Source organism: Asparagus officinalis, chromosome 2 (genome assembly GCF_001876935.1).
Source record: "Asparagus officinalis chromosome 2, Aspof.V1, whole genome shotgun sequence".
NCBI lineage: Eukaryota > Viridiplantae > Streptophyta > Magnoliopsida > Asparagales > Asparagaceae > Asparagus > Asparagus officinalis.
Window position 1 is genome coordinate 80,124,962 of NC_033795.1, and position 20,446 is coordinate 80,145,407.

The window sequence follows — 20,446 nt, forward strand, 5'->3', positions numbered from 1 at the left end:
TCGTGATCAATCAGAAAAAAGTAGTTCGATTTTACTATAACTTCAAGGTATGTGTAACGTAATTTTAATTTTCTATTATTTTTTTATGTTAAATAAGTATTTTTTATGTTTGTTTTTTATTTGTTTTATATTTAAACTAATTTACTATTCGAATTCAAGGGTGTGTTTGTCAATCACGTAAAAGTTGGGCCAAGTTCAATTTTGGTCCAGTTTTTGTCTAAACCAGTTTGGAGTCGGACCAAGCAGAGAGAGGTCCAATGCGGAACTGGTTTTATGACCTCTTCTTGTTCTTAGAAGTACTAAGTCATAACTAGCCTAGTTTTTGCCAATCGCAAATAAATTTAATATTGGGTCAGGTTCAGCCCTTGTCCAGTTTAAAGAGTTTGCCAAGCACACCACAAAAATCTTAGCTGGTAATTAAGTTCCCAACCACTGCTGTAGTAGCAGTCATTGTCCGCTACTGCTCCTCCTTTCGAGCCAGTGCTCAATGCACATGACAAATGCAAAGTACTGAGGATGAGTCAGAGCGCTGCAGGAAAGGCCAGCAGTTCTATCGCTCGCCGCCGGTTACTGTAAGGAGGGATCGACGGTGGCCCTTCCGTGTGCGATAACTGGCATTTAAATTTCAGAATGTCACGTGATATCAACATGCTGCGGGGAGCCTTTCTTATTTCCTTGCTTTGCACTTTGTAGAGAGATTGCCTGCTCTGGTCCAGATGTGGACATTTTTCGCAATTAGTGATTGACTGCAATTAAAGCTCACGCGTACGTCAAGCCCACTCAATTTATTTTCATTTTTATTGAATTTTTTTTTATAAAATTAAAGAATCGTGATCTATCAGAAAAAAGTAGTTCGATTTTACTATAACTTCAAGGTATGCGTAACGTAATTTTAATTTTCTATTATTTTTTTATGTTAAATAAGTATTTTTTATGTTTGTTTTTTTATTTGTTTTATATTTAAACTAATTTACTATTCGAATTCAAGGGTGTGTTTGGCAATCACGTAAAAGTTGGGCCAAGTTCAATTTTGGTCCAGTTTTTCTCTAAACCAGTTTGGAGTCGGACCAAGCAGAGAGAGGTCCAATGCGGAACTGGTTTTATGACCTCTTCTTGTTCTTAGAAGTACTGGGTCATAACTAGCCTAGTTTTTGCCAATCGCAAATAAATTTAATATTGGGTCAGGTTCAGCCCTTGTCCAGTTTAAAGAGTTTGCCAAGCACACTACAAAAATCTTAGCTGGTAATTAAGTTCCCAACCACTGCTGTAGTAGCAGTCATTGTCTGCTACTGCTCCTCCTTTCGAGCCAGTGCTCAATGCACATGACAAATGCAAAGTACCGAGGATGAGTCAGAGCGCTGCAGGAAAGGCCAGCAGTTCTATCGCTCGCCGCCGGTGACTGTAAGGAGGGAGCCGCGGTGGCCCTTCCGTGTGCGATAACTGGTATTTAAATTTCAGAATGTCACGTGATATCAACATGCTGCGGGGAGCCTTTCTTATTCCCTTGCTTTGCAGAGAGATCGCCTGCTCTGGTCCACATGTGGACATTTTTCGCAATTAGTGATTGACTGCAATTAAAGCTCACGCGTACGTCAAGCCCACTCAATTTATTTTCATTTTTATTGAATTTTTTTTTATAAAATTAAAGAATCGTGATCTATCAGAAAAAAGTAGTTCGATTTTACTATAACTTCAAGGTATGCGAACCGAATTTTAATTTTTCTTTTATTTTTTATGTTAAATAAGTATTTTTTATGTTTGTTTTTTTATTTGTTTTATATTTAAACTAATTTACTATTCGAATTCAAGGGTGTGTTTGGCAATCACGTAAAAGTTGGGCCAAGTTCAATTTTGGTCCAGTTTTTCTCTAAACCAGTTTGGAGTCGGACCAAGTAGAGAGAGGTCCAATGCGGAACTGGTTTTATGACCTCTTCTTGTTCTTAGAAGTACTGGGTCATAACTAGCCTAGTTTTTGTCAATCGCAAATAAATTTAATATTGGGACAGGTTCAGCCCTTGTCCAGTTTAAAGAGTTTGCCAAGCACACCACAAAAATCTTAGCTGGTAATTAAGTTCCCAACCACTGCTGTAGTAGCAGTCATTGTCCGCTACTGCTCCTCCTTTCGAGCCAGTGCTCAATGCACATGACAAATGCAAAGTACTGAGGATGAGTCAGAGCGCTGCAGGAAAGGCCAGCAGTTCTATCGCTCGCCGCCGGTGACTGTAAGGAGGGAGCCGCGGTGGCCCTTCCGTGTGCGATAACTGGCATTTAAATTTCAGAATGTCACGTGATATCAACATGCTGCGGGGAGCCTTTCTTATTTCCTTGCTTTGCACTTTGTAGAGAGATCGCCTGCTCTGGTCCAGATGTGGACATTTTTCGCAATTAGTGATTGACTGCAATTAAAGCTCACGCGTACGTCAAGCCCACTCAATTTATTTTCATTTTTATTGAATTTTTTTTTATAAAATTAAAGAATCGTGATCTATCAGAAAAAAGTAGTTCGATTTTACTATAACTTCAAGGTATGCGTAACGTAATTTTAATTTTCTACTAATTTTTTATGTTAAATAAGTATTTTTTATGTTTGTTTTTTTATTTGTTTTATATTTAAACTAATTTACTATTCGAATTCAAGGGTGTGTTTGGCAATCACGTAAAAGTTGGGCCAAGTTCAATTTTGGTCCAGTTTTTCTCTAAACCTGTTTGGAGTCGGACCAAGCAGAGAGAGGTCCAATGCGGAACTGGTTTTATGACCTCTTCTTGTTCTTAGAAGTATGCAGGCTGTCTAAAAATCACAATAGATAGCTTATCCCCCATCAAACACCGATGATGGAAGTTACAATCTGACGACTTCCAGAAGACTACAATTTGAAGACTTTCACATAGATCGCTGAAGGTTATAATCTGACGACCTTCACGACAACTGATGAAAGCTCTAATCAACGGCCTTCACTGACGACTCTCATATTCTCAAGGAGCCAAGACGAAGATTACAAGACAATGATCTTTGCAACGCAATGACAAAGGCAAGACGCGGAGGTCCTCCCCGTGTATCAACAGTAAAACGCCAGGGTCGAACCCGCGTTACAATGTCAAAACGCCAGGGTCGAACCCGCGTTACAATGTTAAAACGCCAAGGTCGAAACCCGCGTCACAACATCAAAAACGCCAGGGTCGAAACCCGCGTTACAACATCAAAAAACGCCAGGGTCGAAACCCGCATTACAACATCAAAACGCCAGGGTCGAAACTCGCGTTACAACAAGCCAAAACGCGAGTAACCCTCGCGTTCATTGGTGTTCAGCCAACACCCAACCTCGCGTCTCAATTCTAAGAGGCGAAGTTGGGTCCTGAACGCCGACATGGGCGTTTGACTCATTCAACATGAGCTGAACGGTTCTAAAACCGCTTCCCACGATTTGGGGGCGGTTACACCCCACTTAGGAGCGAAGTAAGGGGGCGGTTACACCTCTTAATTCCCTATAAATATGGGTAAACCCAACTGAGTTAAGGCTGGTTTTTTGGAAACGGAAGAGTTAGCAGCAAGGCTGGCATTTTCAGATCTGGGACTTCGCAGCAAAGGTTTTGGAGGAGATCGGCCTTGATCCTTCAGCAACGATCGACCACAGAGCTTTCTCTAGCCTTGGCTTATTAACCGATCTTCGGTTCAAATCAACTCTTTTACAGAGTTCTTCTAAACTCGTTCAGAGTTCTCAAACTTGCCACGCAAGTTCTCCACAACGTCAAATCGTGAGGAGAAGACATCGTTCCAGTGAATCAAGACGTGCGGATCGTCAACGGAGAGCAAACTCGACGCAAGCATTCGGGGGAGGCACTCCATCGCCACCGTGAAGAACCCAGTTTTAAACAAAGAGGAAGAACCAATTTCGTTCTCCTCTCTTTTGTAATCAAGTTGTAACCGAGATCAAAGAAATACAAATCAAATTTTCTTTATTCTCTTCTTTGCAATTTTCCCTTCTAACTGTTGCTGGAGTGCCGAAGAAAGTCCTCTCCTTTGGCCGCAATTTGTCGAACAGTCACTCTGCTTCAGGAGCGAGCTTAGCCTCAGCCGAACTCGCCCAGCGAGTTGAATGTCCCACATCCGCGTCAACACGATGTGCTTCAGGCCATAAACGGCTTAGAGAGGAGACGAGCTCCATAAACGCCGATGATGCCTCTGCAAAAGCCTTAAAACAGGCCAAGAAGAACGCTGCTCGGCGAAGAAGAAGGTCTCAGCGACGGGCACAACTTCGAGAAAATCGATCCTCCAACCAACGCGAACTTCGCGTTCATGAGCCTAAACGCGACCCTGAGCTCAAACATGAGCTTCGCGAGAACCAGATTGAACGCGGCCCTCAGTGGCGCGTCTTACAGCCAAAACGCGAACCTCAAGCCTTCATTGAACGCGAACTTCAACTTCGCGTTTCCCAGTCAAAACTCGACCCTCGCGTCGGCCATGAAGAACGCGACCCTCATGTCGCCAAACCAAAACGCGACCCTCGCGTTTCAAGTGCCAAACGCGACCTTCGCGTTTCAAGTGCCAAACGCGACCTTCGTGTCTTAAGTGCCAGACGCGACCCTCGCGTCTCAAGTGCCAGACACGACCCTCGCGTCTCAAGTGCCAGACACGACCCTCGCGTCCCAAGTGCCAAATCTAATATTGAGCCTGGTGTGTACCGTAAATAAATTTAATATTGGGTCATAACTAGCCTAGTTTTTGCCAATCGTAAATAAATTTAATATTGGGTCAGGTTCAGCCCTTGTCCAGTTTAAAGAGTTTGCCAAGCACACCACAAAAATCTTAGCTGGTAATTAAGTTCCCAACCACTGCTGTAGTAGCAGTCATTGTCCGCTACTGCTCCTCCTTTCGAGCCAGTGCTCAATGCACATGACAAATGCAAAGTACCGAGGATGAGTCAGAGCGCTGCAGGAAAGGCCAGCAGTTCTATCGCTCGCCGCCGGTGACTGTAAGGAGGGAGCCGCGGTGGCCCTTCCGTGTGCGATAACTGGTATTTAAATTTCAGAATGTCACGTGATATCAACATGCTGCGGGGAGCCTTTCTTATTTCCTTGCTTTGCACTTTGTAGAGAGATCGCCTGCTCTGGTCCAGATTGGGACATTTTTCGCAATTAGTGATTGACTGCAATTAAAGCTCACACGTACGTCAAGCCCACTCAATTTATTTTCATTTTTATTGAATTTTTTTTTATAAAATTAAAGAAGCGTGATCTATCAGAAAAAAGTAGTTCGATTTTACTATAACTTCAAGGTATGCGTAACGTAATTTTAATTTTCTATTATTTTTTATGTTAAATAAGTATTTTTTATGTTTGTTTTTTTATTTGTTTTATATTTAAACTAATTTACTATTCGAATTCAAGGGTGTGTTTGGCAATCACGTAAAAGTTGGGCCAAGTTCAATTTTGGTCCAGTTTTTCTCTAAACCAGTTTGGAGTCGGACCAAGCAGAGAGAGGTCCAATGCGGAACTGGTTTTATGACCTCTTCTTGTTCTTAGAAGTACTGGGTCATAACTAGCCTAGTTTTTGCCAATCGCAAATAAATTTAATATTGGGTCAGGTTCAGCCCTTGTCCAGTTTAAAGAGTTTGCCAAGCACACCACAAAAGTCTTAGCTGATAATTAAGTTCCCAACCACTGCTGTAGTACTAGTCATTGTTCGCTACTGCTCCTCCTTTCGAGCCAGTGCTCAATGCACATGACAAATGCAAAGTACCGAGGATGAGTCAGAGCGCTGCAGGAAAGGCCAGCAGTTCTATCGCTCGCCGCCGGTGACTGTAAGGAGGGAGCCGCCGTGGCCCTTCCGTGTGCGATAACTGGTATTTAAATTTCAGAATGTCACGTGATATCAACATGCTGCGGGGAGCCTTTCTTATTTCCTTGCTTTGCACTTTGCAGAGAGATCGCCTGCTCTGGTCCAGATGTGGACATTTTTCGCAATTAGTGATTGACTGCAATTAAAGCTCACGCGTACGTCAAACCCACTCAATTTATTTTCATTTTTATTGAATTTTTTTTTTATAAAATTAAAGAAGCGTGATCTATCAGAAAAAAGTAGTTCGGTTTCACTATAACTTCAAGGTATGCGTAACATAATTTTAATTTTCTACTAATTTTTTATGTTAAATAAGTATTTTTTATGTTTGCTTTTTTGATTTATTTTAATTATGTTTTACTATGATAATAGATAGATGGAAGTCTCATGGGATCTTAAGCATTCTATTTGGAATGAGTAGAAATGATAGGATTAATAATACCATTGGGGGTTCTACATAGAAGGAAAGGAAGTGGTGTCATGTGACACCACTTCCTCTAAACATGACCGATAATTATGAAGTTTTTTCATGTAATAAGTGGGATTGAATATTAACTTCAAGGTAGAAATAAATTTTATACCATTTATTAAAGCTCCACATGACACTTTTGCACCCATTAGAAAAACACATGGAGAAAATCTAAGTGTCATAGCTATTAAGTGAGTTACGGGCTTGTATCTTTGAAAAGAAGCAAATTATTAATAATAAAGATGTGATTACTTAGAAATTAAATGGAAATTCTTAAAAAAGGAAAAGAAAAAAATAAAATAAAACACACCACCACATGTGAAAATTCTAAACTTTAGGGGATGTTGCAAGTAACCGCCCTAAACTTTGTTTATCTCACTTAACCCCCCTGAATTACTGGGTGTCTCGCAAACCCCCCCAAACTTTACATTATCTCACCTAGGCCTCCTACCTACAATTTGCAAACAACTAATACTTTCTTGAGAGGGGGTTTAAAAACTCAAAATTTTGGGGGAGGGGGTATATTGCACGTGAATAACAAGTGATGATGTCTGAGATTTTTTTTTATTAACTCAGCGATATTTGAGTTATTTGCAAATCACATGTAGTAGGGGGACTAGGTGAGATAAAGATATAGAGTTTGGAAGCCCGGATACACCCGGTCGTTTAGTTTAGGGTGTTACGTTCAACAACCCCCAAAGTTCAGGGTTTTTTTTGTGAAACTAACTCCACCGGGGGGAGAAAAAGAGAAGGAAAGAAACCGATCAGATCAGATCAGATCGAGACGGAAAGGCATCATGGCGTCGGCGAGCCTGGCCCCGGGCCTCTCCCGGAAGCTGAAGAAGGTGCTGGAGACCCGCACCGACGGCCCAGATCTTCTCGACTCGCTGGCGACCCTGTCGACGTTCTACACCGACAACACGCCGCCAGCGCGCAGGAACCTCAAGTCCTCCATCGAGCAGCGGGCCCTGGCCATTGTGAGTTGTAATCAGTCCAAGGATTGTTAGTTAGTAGAATTCTAATTAGAGTAGAATACTAGTTAGTAGATAGTTTTCTAGTTATTGGATAAGATTAGAGTTGTAATCTTAATCCTATATATATGTAAACAATTGATGAGTTTTGTTAGAACGTGAATAATAGAAAACACAAAAAAGTTTCCTGCTCCATTACTTTTGTTGCTGCTCCTTCTCTGTTCGGGTTCAATATCAGAAACAGATATTTTCTCCTCTGTTTTGCTGCTGTCCGTTCTCAGGAAATCTGCCAGTTTTTTTTTCGGTTGCTACAGTGTTTACAGGTTTGTAAATTGCTGTTTTTTCTAACTCAGTTCAGATCTGATCTCTGGCCGATCCTGTTAAAGAGCCAACAGCCATCAACCGCCACTTCCTCCTCGCCTCGCTCCCCGCTCAGCAGACCCTCGACCGCGTCGAGGAGGAGGTCGACGCCCTCGCCCGCTGCTGCGACCGGTAAGCTAAAACCCCCCATCTCATCCCTCCGCTAAGATCTAGATCTAGCTCACTCGGCGCCTTTTTGTGAATGTGGGTGTTGAGATTTTTTTAAAGATGAATTCGATACCGTCGTTGAGTGTCCTCTGACGTTTTTTTGGTTAGAAAATGAGTTTGTGCCTTCGATTTTGATGTAGAAGAAATTGATATGATATTATGGTAGGCTTTCCTGTATTTGAATATTAATTCATCACATACGCTTGCTTAGCTTATTGTTAAGGTAGGCGATGATCTTTTTGTTTAAAGTTATCTTCTTAAGTCTGCTCCGTAGATCGGCGACCCTCTTGGCATTTTGATGGCCTAATATTTTGGCCGCCTGGACAAGCCTTTCGCCGTGCACATATTTTTTTTATAGTACTACCATGGGAAAATGGTATTAACATATAAGAAGAAAATATGATTGATCCATCGCTAATCACGGTGAAAGATTATATATCATCATTATAACAGGCCATGTAATTTGTTAGCAAAACTTAGACCGCGTTTCATATTCCTGCGTAAAAAAGCTATGGATTTAAGTGGCAACAAGGTCTTCTATAGTTGACCAATATTTTGTGGGTCTAAAGGCTAAATAGCACTCAAGAACCCTATCGTAACACTTTTAAGTTGTAAAACGTAACACTTGATTATCGTAACTTGTCAACTGCTAGAGCGTTGAGAAGGTGTTAAAAAAGCCTGTTAGGATGGAAATACCCCCGTGTGTAACTTAACCCCTCCAACAGTTAAGCAAGGCTGAATATCAGCAAGACGGAAATACCCCGAAATTTGAAAATATCATAAAACCCCCGTAATTTCATTTAAGGGGTTCCCTTATAAACTCTAAAAGTTAAAGGGAGTAGTTTGATAAAATCTTAAAGTTAAAGGGTGGTTTCCTGATAATCCTTATACTTTTGGGGTTTTTTTTTGAAATTCACGTGGGGTCATCTGATAATCTTCCAAAGTTATCTTGATATTTAGTTGCTAAACAATCCCTGTGGAATAATTAGAAGGGAAATTAGGGAAGTAGGGAAATTGGGAAAGGGGGAAATTGTGGGAAATGGGGAAATTGGGAGTTAGGTAAAAAAAATGAATGATATAGTTTGACGAAAGGAGGGCAGGTATGTAGTAATTGTAACAAGAATTAGGTTCAAAACAGTTCTAACTATGGCATGTGACAGTCGCATGAGAATATTTCCTGGAATATCCTCACTTCAAACTAACAAAAGACAGTAACACACCAGATTAGACGACTTATGGTATCTAAATGTTATGTTTTATAACTTAGGGTATTTAAGTGTAAATGTGGTGAATCAACAAGGTATTTAAGTGCCACTTAGCCGGGTCTAGATTTATGATATTGTTAATTATGACATATGATTTCTTTGCAAACATATACATGGCGTTCTTAATCAACTAGAACACAGTTTCATTTGTGATAATTTGCTATCTTCTCGGGAAGGCATAACTGTAGTGTTTACTTCTTTCGTGGTAAGAGACAATGGTTTCATAGTGGTTCCAAATATTGTAGTTTTGTTATTCATGATACAGGGTTCCAGTTGCATTCTTGTTTTATTTGGACTCTCTCTGTAAAAAGAGTCTGTAAGGAGAAAACTCAAAGATCGATTTCTGGCTAAGCAATATTGTCTTTCAGGATTGCCCAGGTATTGAACAGCTGTAGTGAGAGTACGGCGGATATCATTAGTACCACGGAGAAGTTAAAACAGGATCTTGATATTACTACACAACGACAAGAAATCGTGTCATGCTTTTTACGTGATTATCAACTTTCTAATGAAGAGGTGTGTAAGCTTTTACTCGGGTATATAATGTTATTGAGAAGTCAACACCCTTGCTGTATATTGACTTGAGGCTTACTTGGCTTTTTTGAGTCAGCAATAAATGTAATCCTTACAGCAACTAATGTGCACCTATGCACGACTGTCTTCTGAGCAAAATGTCTACATGTTTGCAGATAAATGCACTAAGGGAAGAAGATCTGAATGAGAATTTCTTCAAAGCACTTTCTCATGTTCAAGAAATTCATGCCAACTGTAAGATATTGCTGAGAACTCATCACCAGGTATTAAGCCTTTTAATTCAAAAGAGTTTACAAAGTAGGTACTATTCCGGAAATTGGACTCTTGACTGTTTAACCTGGTTATGATATTACTGGAAATTTGAATATATTGTTCGTTTATTGAAACTTACTGGAAGACTCCTTGAAATACACCCTTTGGTAGCTCACCTAAATAATGTTTTGTTGTGGTCATTGTGGACTTCCTTATTGCAAATGTCCATTATATAGAGCTGCACATCTTATCCATGCATTTAACACATACATGAGTACTTGTGTGGGTGTGGATGTGCACACATACATGAGCAATTGTGTGTGTGTGTGTGCGCGCACACTTACCTGTCTTACGCATGCACTTTTATGTACCAAAGTCACTGTGAAAATACAACTGGCAAATTAAAACATAATTAGCTAATGGTGATTCTCCTTTTCCTTTACTGGAAATCTATTTCTCAGCGTGCTGGCTTGGAGCTAATGGACATGATGTCTGTATATCAAGAAGGAGCCTATGAACGCTTATGCAGGTGATATATCTTGCAGAACATTGACTTTGCTCTGAAATTTATATGTTTTTGAAAGAGAAAGAACACTTAGCACTCTCATTATTTATTACTTAGTGATATTTTTTCCTTTGAACTTGTTCTATTAAATCTTGGCCTGTGGTGGTTGTGAATTCTAGACATGTCAGACCAGTTGCACCATCTGTTTCTTTCAAGTGATTGGTTACCCAGTTAATGTTAGCTATGAGGAAATATTAGGACCTACACCTGAAGTGTAGCATACAAAAAAATTAGTCACACTATCGATTGAAGTATATTAATTTTCTCAGATAGAATTCTATGTGCATCTATAAGGTATTGTGTGATCAAATAATAATACTCAGATTATAGAAAGCTTTTGGCATGATACGATTATTTCCTTTTGTTATAGTATTTATAGTTTTGGTCGATACAGGACAAACTATTATGAATTCTGGTTGATATATGAACAGTGAGGATCAACAAACAAAATTAAGACTGTATCATCGATGTCATCGCCTTTTTCTCTTCTACATTGTGAGCTAAGGTGCAATGTAGGAAAAAACCCGTTTCAAAACCTGTTTAACTGTTTCAACACCTAATAGCGCCAAAGTGTTATAAAACTCGGGCAAAAAACCCGTGTTGCATTTAATGCAGAAAATAACACCAAAAAATCGGCTTTTATCCGTGTTACGGAAAGCTTTATTTAACACTTATTAGATTGGTTTAAATTTATGATCAGATTTGGACGCACGGTGATATCTCCACTGTCCAAATCAGTATTGCATTAACCGAAATAAGTTCCCAATTGAATCCTCCGATCCCTATTTTATTCGCGTGAAAGCCCTAGCGATCCACCGACCCTATATCTAGCGCCTTCCTCATCTCCTTCCCCTCCACCTCCTCCTCTCACTCCTTCGACGAAGAAGCTTCTTGATCTCTTCTTCCTCTCACTCGCTGGATGAAGACGAAGCCTCTCGTAGATGACAAGGCTCTTCTCGTCCTCTATCTCTGCCAATGACGAGGCTCCTGTCTGGTTCCTCCTTGGCTTCCATATCTCGTTGGCAACCCTCGGCGAGACGAAGAAAATCCTAACCCCATCTCCACCTCCAACGCCATTTCAGCTTCTAAATCCTAACTCCTTTCGACAAAGATGGAAACCTTCTAAATCAACTCCTGTAACTCTTCCAGTCCTTTTTGTTTGAAAGTATGATGATTCTAATCATTGAAGTCATTACGAATAGTTTGTATTTATGAAATATCTAAATAATTAATAAATAAAATAACCTACGTTATGCGTTATTTTTTTGTATTTCTTCTCTCAACCCTTACCAGAAGGTAGAGCGTTATGTTATGCGTTATCATTATTTTCAACATTGCTAAGGAACATATAAGATCAGAAAATTTAACCAAATGTTACATACAGGAAAGTATTTTTGGTGATCTCTTGGTATAATCCGAGGACCTTGTGCATATGACAGGCGTTTGCTATAAAACTCAGACAGCCAACAGAGGTAGGAGAAACTGTGTTGTTGCTCACAGAATTTAAGCTCATGGTACTAAAGAGCAGCCCCCAAAAACATTGTAGACTAAGAGCCTAAAGAAGAGAGTGAGATTGATGACCAAGCTGTTGAGATAATCGAACTCTGCGTACCACACTTTTACCCTGAAGCCTCGTCATAAGCTGTCCAGCTTGAGTTTTAAGGGTATTTTTCAACATTTTCCTCGTCTCAGCATGTCATGTCCACATTGGTGCACTGCACACAGCTCCAATGAGGTAGTGACATCGCTTTATCATGTGGGGACATAGAATGACTGAAGATGGGAACCTTGGTTGCTTACATGCCGGTTCGAGAAAGGGATGATGAGACCCAAAAAGAGTTTTTGGCCTCAGGAAATGATCTGATAGTATTTTGCCTAATCAGATTCATACCAGTAGGCATGATTTGTAAAGCTGAATTGTGCAAGGAGAACAATCTTTCTGACAGAAAATTATGATATCGCAGAGTGGCCTGGAATTTGTGAAATGCAGCAAATGCTATATTTTCTTTATAGTCTTAACAATATGCTTCATTAGTCACTGAAAATAATTTCTGCCTTGTTTATTCTCATGTAAAACTCTGAATGTCATATAGCTTATTAGTTTATTTCTGGATTTCGGGAACATAAGTCTGTATGTGTTTTTTTTCCTTTTTTTTGTTGTATATTTCAGGTGGGTTCAAGCAGAATGTAAAAAATTGGGCGACAGTGATAATCCTGAAGTTGCTGACCTTCTCAAGACTGCTGTCCGTTGCCTAAAAGAAAGGCCAGTTCTTTTTAAGTATTGTGCCGAAGAAGTATGAAACAATCTTGCAAATTTTTTTTGTGCAAAAGAAAAAAGTTTCATTAATAATGAGAACCTATATTTGAACCATGTAGGTAGCAAACATGAGACATCATGCATTGTTCAGACGATTTATAAGTGCTCTGACACGAGGAGGGCCTGGAGGACTCCCAAGGCCTATTGAAGTGCATGCTCATGATCCCTTGCGTTATGTAGGAGATATGTTAGGATGGCTCCATCAGGTCTACTTATTTGTTTTGTGCTTGGAATCTCAACCTAATTTTAATTGCATTGTAATGAAATTAACTTCTTGATCTTTGTTTCATGTGAAGGCTCTAGCTTCTGAAAGGGAACTAGTACTCGCACTACTCAGTCCAGATGCGGCGACAGATACCGGACCCACTGCTCGCCGCTTTTCCAAGTCTTCTGAAAGTGATTCTTCAAAATCAGAGCCAGATATAACCTTTGTTTTGGATAGAATATTTGAAGGTGCATGCCGACCCTTCAAAGTCAGAGTGGAGCAAGTTTTACAGTCTCAGCCTAGTCTCATTGTTTCCTTCAAACTGAGCAACACTCTGGAGTTCTATAGTTATACAGTAAGTTGTCAATTGTGCCTCTAATCTTTACCAGTGTTATTTCTGTTTATTTCTTACATGGAAATGCTTATTCTTTTATAGATTTCAGACTTGCTGGGAAGGGAAACAGCTCTCTGCAATACACTTTGGCTGCTTAAAGATGCCGCTCAGCAAACTTTCTTTAATATTCTGAAGACGCGGGGTGATAAACTCTTGAGGTATCCGCCTTTGGTTCCAGTTGATTTATCCCCACCATCAGCAGTAAGGGAAGGTGTTTCTTTGCTGCTTGAGCTTATTGATACCTATGACGGCATGATGGTTCCTGCATCTGGGAAGAAGCCTGACTTTGATCCTGTGATTGCTGCTTTACTTGATCCTATAATTCAGGTATGCTTCAGATTTTAAAAGCTCTGGCATCCACTTGGAGCCAGACTTCATACTAACATGTAACTGAAAATAGTGAAGTGCCAGCATATCAAAAGCTTTCTTGGTAGGCTTCACAAATAGCTTACAAGATTTATGCCTTGATTAGCAATGTCACTGATTTTAAAGTTCGTAGGCTTCACAAATAGCTTACAAGATTTATGCCTTGATTAGCAATGTCACTGATTTTAAAGTTCCTTTCTGTTGATGTTACTTGTAAATACAAGATTTATGCCTTGATTAGCAATGTCACTGATTTTAAAGTTCCTTTCTGTTGATGTTACTTGTAAATTGGCATATGCAAGAGAAAATTAATGACATGTAACAGGTGGTTGATAGCAAAAAGTTAAGTGATAATAAATATTTGTTTCTCTGTCCTTTCTTCAAAATACTTTGTAACTGGGCATGGCATGTACAGTTTTGAACTCCAAACCTCTTGTGCAACAGCAAAACTCTTTAGCGTGGTGCCACTGACAACCTAAGACATATATTAGTAAAAGAATGTTGAATGAGTATCTATTATTTAATGAAATGGTTGATTATATTGAGTACTTGCATTAGATAAATATCCATTGGTCTTCAGAAGAAGAGATCATATCGGAATGTGTGAGGAATATACATTTGTAGCACCAAATATGCTGAGCACCTAATCACTTGCCATGTTCTTGTGTACTCATGCTTGGGCACACAGAGAGAAACAGGAGGGAGGAAGAATTTGATGTCCCAGACACGGTCTTTCAAACATGAAATTCTTAATTTATAAATAGGATTTTTAGCGTGATCAGTCTTCTTCAGTAACTTATTAAATATTCGCTCTCTGTATCATTTCAAGTTATTTGGCACATGCCATGCATCCACGTTTCTCATATGTGAAAGATTCTATCTTTTGTTTCTTTATTTTATTCCATTTTAAAAACACTTTTTAGTTGTTATTTCCTTTGAATCTTTGGTTTACTACTTCAATCCGTGCACTAAAAAGTTTTGCGCACTAAAATGTTTTGATCTTGAATACAAATTGATGATAATCATATAACAGTTATCTCTGAAGATCTTCGTACAGTCCCTTAATAAAACTGATTACGTGATTATTGAGTAAACTTTGATTAAAGTTTATCATTGTTGGTTGATTCTACACATTGATATCTTTGCTTCACATAGGCCTTGCTCAATAACCTATTTTGACGCTTCCTATTTATTAAAGTAGATCTGGAACTTCTTAATCTATTGTAATCTTTTAAGGTTTAAAAACACGAAGGGAATCTGTCCATGCTAATGATACCTGTAAGATATTGTTTGTTTTCTAGATTATAATTTTTAATAGTCATTTGGTTCTCGGCTCGTTGCAGATGTGTGAGCAAGCAGCAGAGGCTCATAAGTCCAAAGGAGCACTTTCAAGGAGAAGAGCTAGCTCTGAAATAGGCTCAAACAGGAGGGATTCTCTATCAGTTGATGCAATCTTGGCGAAGAATAATTCCCTGAATTCTCAGGTGAACATGTGCTCCTTTATCTACTGGTTCCTTGGGGTCTTAAATCAGTTATTTAATTACTTTGAACTAATCTATGTGTCAACTTTAATATTTAAGTTCTTGGTGGTTTCAAAACTTTAGTTGCTTAACATATTAGATGATTTTGCGGCCACATATGATCAAATATGGTTAAAGTTCCACAGTTTGGTCATTCAATTGATAAGTTGCATGTTTGTATCTAATATGCATTTCATAATTTAAATTGATTAGAGTACATGTATGTATATAATCTGCAATTGGTTATGAATATGATTGCTCTGACTATTGATTTCCATCTCTTGAAATTATCTGTCATTGAGTTTATTTGCTTTTAACTTGGCTGACAACTCATTTCCCCGCTTAGAGTCAAGTCATTCAGTCATTTAGCACAGATTATTTATGGATGTTACATCTATTCATTATAAAAAAAATTTGTTGCTGTTCAGTTCGTTGCCTCAAGTTACGATATCTATTTTATTTTACCTACTTGCAGACAGCTGAAACCACATCCAAAATCTACCTCGTCAACTGCTTGTCAGCTATTCAGCAACCATTAATAGGACGCGAGGTCACTGCAAAATATGTGAACAACCTTTCCTCTATCATCGAGACACACACCAATATCCTTGTAGAAAAAGAAGTAGATGCCATACTCCTGAGATGCGGTCTATTGAGCAAGATATCCTACGTTCAGACTTTGAATGATGAGCATGGGCCTTTAGCGGAGGTTGAAGATATGTCTCCGCAAGTTATTTCAGAATGCTTAAGAACCTTTTTTGGGCTTGTCACCGGAAATGAAGGCTCCTTACCAGAGTTTGAACAGTTGCAAGTGCCTAAATTGCGCGATGAAGCATGCGCTCGTGTTTCTAGGGCTCTTTCAGGAGCATACGAGCTTCTCTATGGAGTAATCACCGATCCTCAGAATCTTTACCCTGATCCAAAGTCACTGGTGAGGCATTCACCAGATCAGATTAGAACCATACTGGAGATTTAAAGGCCCGTTTCAGCGTTCTTGATGTGTTGCTAATCTGTAGGCCGTACTGATTTATAGTACAACTTTTCTTGGAACATCAGTAACTCTTTTATCAGAGATATTTTGATGTAGTTTTCGTGCACCAGTTGTTACTGATTTCAGGCTGTGTAATTCATTGCGCTGTTCTTGGAAGGGCCCAAATATTTGGTGATAGGAACACCTTAATTTCAGATGAATATTTTGAGGAGATGTATACGGGTATATCTGGGTATATGATTGTATAATTATGGTGAATAATTGGAAGTTTAAGAATGAATATTGTGCTGTTCTCAGCGAGTTCTATTTGTGGAAATGTAGTCTTCTACTTTTAGTTTACAGTATTTTGATGAGGTATCCAAGAACATCATGAACTTATTATGAATTTGATAGGTCAGAATTTCAGATACTATTAAAACACCAAGCGAAAAAAGCAACTAAGGTATTAATTGAGAACTCCAACCCTGGCATTATGTTGTGCCTTTAGAAACCAAACCAATTGCCGAGAAAGATAAAGAACACACCAACAATAGCACAACCACAATCAACACCAGTTTTACGTGGTTCGACGAGATGCCTACGTCCACGGGGCAAGGAAGGGGGAGTTTTCACTATTAGAAATCATACGTCCACGGGGCAAGGAAGGGGGAGTTTTCACTATTAGAAATCAAGAGGAACAAACTAGGGTTACAATCTCTCACCAAAACCCTCAACATCAAGAGGAACAAACTAGGGTTACAATCTCTCACCAAAACCCTCAACAACTCACTCTTAATCTCTCCATTTGCTCCTAGAATAGAAGCCCAAAGAAAACTCTCTCAATCTGCTCAAAAACTCCTGCCTATTCTGCCAATTCTACACATTAAGCATAAATGAAATATATAGTGATCAACTTAGTGGTGGAGACAACCCTTAAAAGAACTGAATGGAAGAATAATATATTTGTGTATGCAACCTCAAAAATATGAGACAAAAGTTATCCTTAATTTTGTTGAATTCAAAACTTGATTTTTATTTTATTTTTGTGGTCAGTTAAAAGCGTCACTGATACATTCTTGGACAAATTTTATGGAAGGAAGGGGGAATTTGGGAAATTAGGGTTAGAGGAGGATAAACCAATGCAACACACGTAATTATTCAAACTCTCTATTTGGAAAGGCAAACAACTCTCCTTTGGCGGTCGTATAGCTCTCCTCAAATCAGTTCTATCCGCTATCCCTCTATATTACATGTCATTCTTCAAACTCCCTAGTTGGCTCATCAGAGATATCTACAAGCTCAGACGTAATTTTCTCTGGGGATCGTCTTCCGATAGCGCTAGGGGCAATCACTCTGTCAGATGGTCCACCGTCTGCTCCCCAATAGCTGGCGGGGGGCTGGGGGTTCTGAACCTTCAACTCTTCAACTCTTGCCTCCTCTCTAAATGGCTTTAGAAATTCTTGGACAGCAATAACTTTCTGGGAAGGATTCTTCGTTCTATCTACCCATCCATCCCTCAAAACTCCTCATGCCCCAACTAGTGCTCCAAATTCTGGAAGGACGTCCATTNATCTTCTCCTCCTTTGTCAAATGGTCTCTAGGAAATGGCACTAAGATTCTTTTTTGGGAGGACAAATGGTTAGGAGTCAACTCCCTGGCCAGTCTTTTTCTGTTGGCCTACCTCCTTGCCTTCTCCAAACACACTCCTGTAGCTTCCCAAGGCCTATTTTACGAGATGGGGTGGTCTTGGAGACCCATCATAAGGAGGCCTTCTCAAGAGAATGTCAGAAGGCAAGTCCTTGCCCTTAACCACCTCCTGATAGACAACAACCTATCCCCCTCCTCTTCAGTTGACAAGCCTTCCTAGTCTCTCTCCGCATCCAAGAGTTTCTCAGTTAAATCCTTGTACTCATTCTTGGCTGATGGAGGCACCCGTTACCCTTTCTCTTCCATAGTTTGGGACAATTTATTGCCTAACAAAGTTCAGTTCTTCTTCTGGTTACTGAGTTTGAACAGATTGAAGACTAAGGACAGATTGGCTTCCCAAGGTTGGTTACATGACACTTCATGTGTTTTTTGCAATGCAGAAGAATCCCATAACCATCTGTTCCTTTCTTGTATCCTTGCTAGGCAAGTCTGGCCCCAGCTCTTGTCGAGGATTGGTATCAGTGCAATTCCTCCTGATATCCCTCAGTGCTTTGCTTTATGTTCCGACAGCTCAGTCCATGCTTCTGTGCGTCTTCTCTGGGGCATCTGTTTTCCTACAGTCTGTTGGATCCTATGGATAGCTCACAATGATCACATCTTCTCTAACTCAATCACCTCTTCTCATCAAATCATCTACAAGGCAGTTTATTTTATTCTTTTCTGGGCATGTGCTTCTTCTTCTAAGAAGGCAATCAAGCTGAAGAACATCATTCGTTCCTCTGGGCTGGCGAATATTATCGAATCTAGTGAGGATAGCAGCGGCATACCTTGAGTTGCGGTTATAGCTCTTTTGATAATTTTGGTTTTTTTTTTCACCATGCTAGTTGTATTTATTATATAGACATCTACTAGTGATTGGTATTTTACTCTAACTTAGAGTTGTTGCTCCAATCACCAGTAGATATCTATTTTTGTAATCCTCTTTTGCTCTTATATTATTATCAATGATAGGGCTTGTTGCCCTATTTTACATTCAAAAAGAAAAAGGTCATGCTAGTGTTCCAATGTTGCATTGGGTTTGCTCGAAAGTAATTCTATCGCAGCAAAGGCCAGTTTCTTTCAAGCTACAAAAGCAAGCGTTGCAAGATTCTAGACCCTTCACAAGGTTTAAATTTGAAATACAAAATTTGCACAATCCATATTTTGTGAGCAATCTTTTACTCATAGCCAGCCATAATTAAGTTGAAGGAAAATCTTACTCATATTAAGTACCATGCACTAGAATTATCCCTATTAAGGGTAAAATAATATCGTTACACGCCTGTTAACTAGCTAGTCCCACAAATCATTAAGGAATGCGCAGACTGTCTTTGTGGAGAAAAGAGAAACTTGAGAGGATAAACAGAAGATCTATTGTATTCATACTCAATTTGGGTCTTTATCTCTTCAAGAATAATACCATACTAAATAGTGTCATAACGGCAGGCAGAATATATATACACACACGTGCACACGCAATTTCTATAAAATAATTTGGATGTGTGGGGGTAGGGGAGAGCAAGATCCCCCAAACTTACTAAGGTTACCACCAAAATTTACCAAAGAGCATTTTTGGTTATATAACTACATATGAAATGACCATGCTAATTTTGAGCGTTTTCTGCCCAAAGTTATTGGGAGTCGTTGTGTGTTTTAAAAATATTGGGATTAATCTGAGCTCCTAAACTTATTGGGTTTTAAAATTTACCCATACTTTAGTTTTGGGTTTTCTTTTATACGATACTCCACCCCTTAAATTGTAAGTCTCTAAATTTGATTTCAAATCATGACTGTTGTAAATTTGCCTCCAAATTATTTTATCACATGGGATTCTCAGTGAGGTCTTCACACTTGAGTCAGGTGGATGGAGAGACGCTGGGTCCCCGCCTTGTAGTCAGGGGCGTAGCCAGAGCTTGCTTGCCCTGGGCAAGCTGCCAAGGGCAAGAAACTCCGTCTCTCCCACAACCTCTCTCTCCTCCCCTCGCTTCCCCTCCTCTCCCGTAGATCCAACCTCCTCTCCCTGCTCTTCCAGGACCTCCATCTCAACAATCCCCAGCCATCCTCCTTCTCCCGCGCCTCCCTCCTCTCCCTCACGGCATACTCGTAGACCACTTTTATTTTTCGCCCAGGGCAAAAAATAATCCACTTTTATTTTTCGCCCAGGGCAAAAAATAATCATGGATACGCCACTGCTTGTAGTGTTCAATTTTTATCATACTACTGTCGTTGATGAAGCCATCCACGCTCTGCCGTTTGCTTTTCAAAGACAACACATATCGACTGTTCAGAGTATGCGTGATAACACTGAGGGCATGGCTCGGTTTGATCTCAGGAAAGTCGACGAACGTTCGGTTCTCCCGACGCCTGGTTCAAGATACTCCTCGCAGCATTCTCCGGATGACGAATGGAAGTTTTATCTGAATCAGATCAGCGGCCTGTTATCGACGCAACGCATAGCGAAAACAAAGGTCGACGTCTGGTTGCTTGAGAGCTCCGATGGCACGCTGCAGAAGCAGAAAGTTTCACTGACTCTGGACGATCGAAGTCTTACGTCTTCAAAAAAGTAGG

At 39.8% G+C, this 20,446-nt stretch overlaps 1 protein-coding gene across 2 annotated transcripts; it reads left to right on the top strand.

The window, feature by feature from the left end:
• Nucleotides 7,061-16,529, top strand: LOC109831768 (conserved oligomeric Golgi complex subunit 6). 2 transcript variants are annotated; one of them, XM_020399177.1, is made up of 11 exons: nt 7,061-7,281; nt 7,676-7,768; nt 9,438-9,585; nt 9,759-9,866; nt 10,317-10,384; nt 12,591-12,714; nt 12,797-12,943; nt 13,034-13,297; nt 13,379-13,663; nt 15,046-15,186; nt 15,698-16,198. In XM_020399177.1, exons 1-11 carry the CDS (start codon nt 7,103-7,105, stop codon nt 16,196-16,198), a joined length of 2,058 nt encoding a protein of 685 aa, XP_020254766.1. In that variant the 5' UTR covers nt 7,061-7,102. The 2 variants fall into 2 exon arrangements, with proteins under 2 accessions (XP_020254766.1, XP_020254767.1); XM_020399178.1 differs by having other exon boundaries at nt 7,062-7,276; nt 7,671-7,768; nt 15,698-16,529.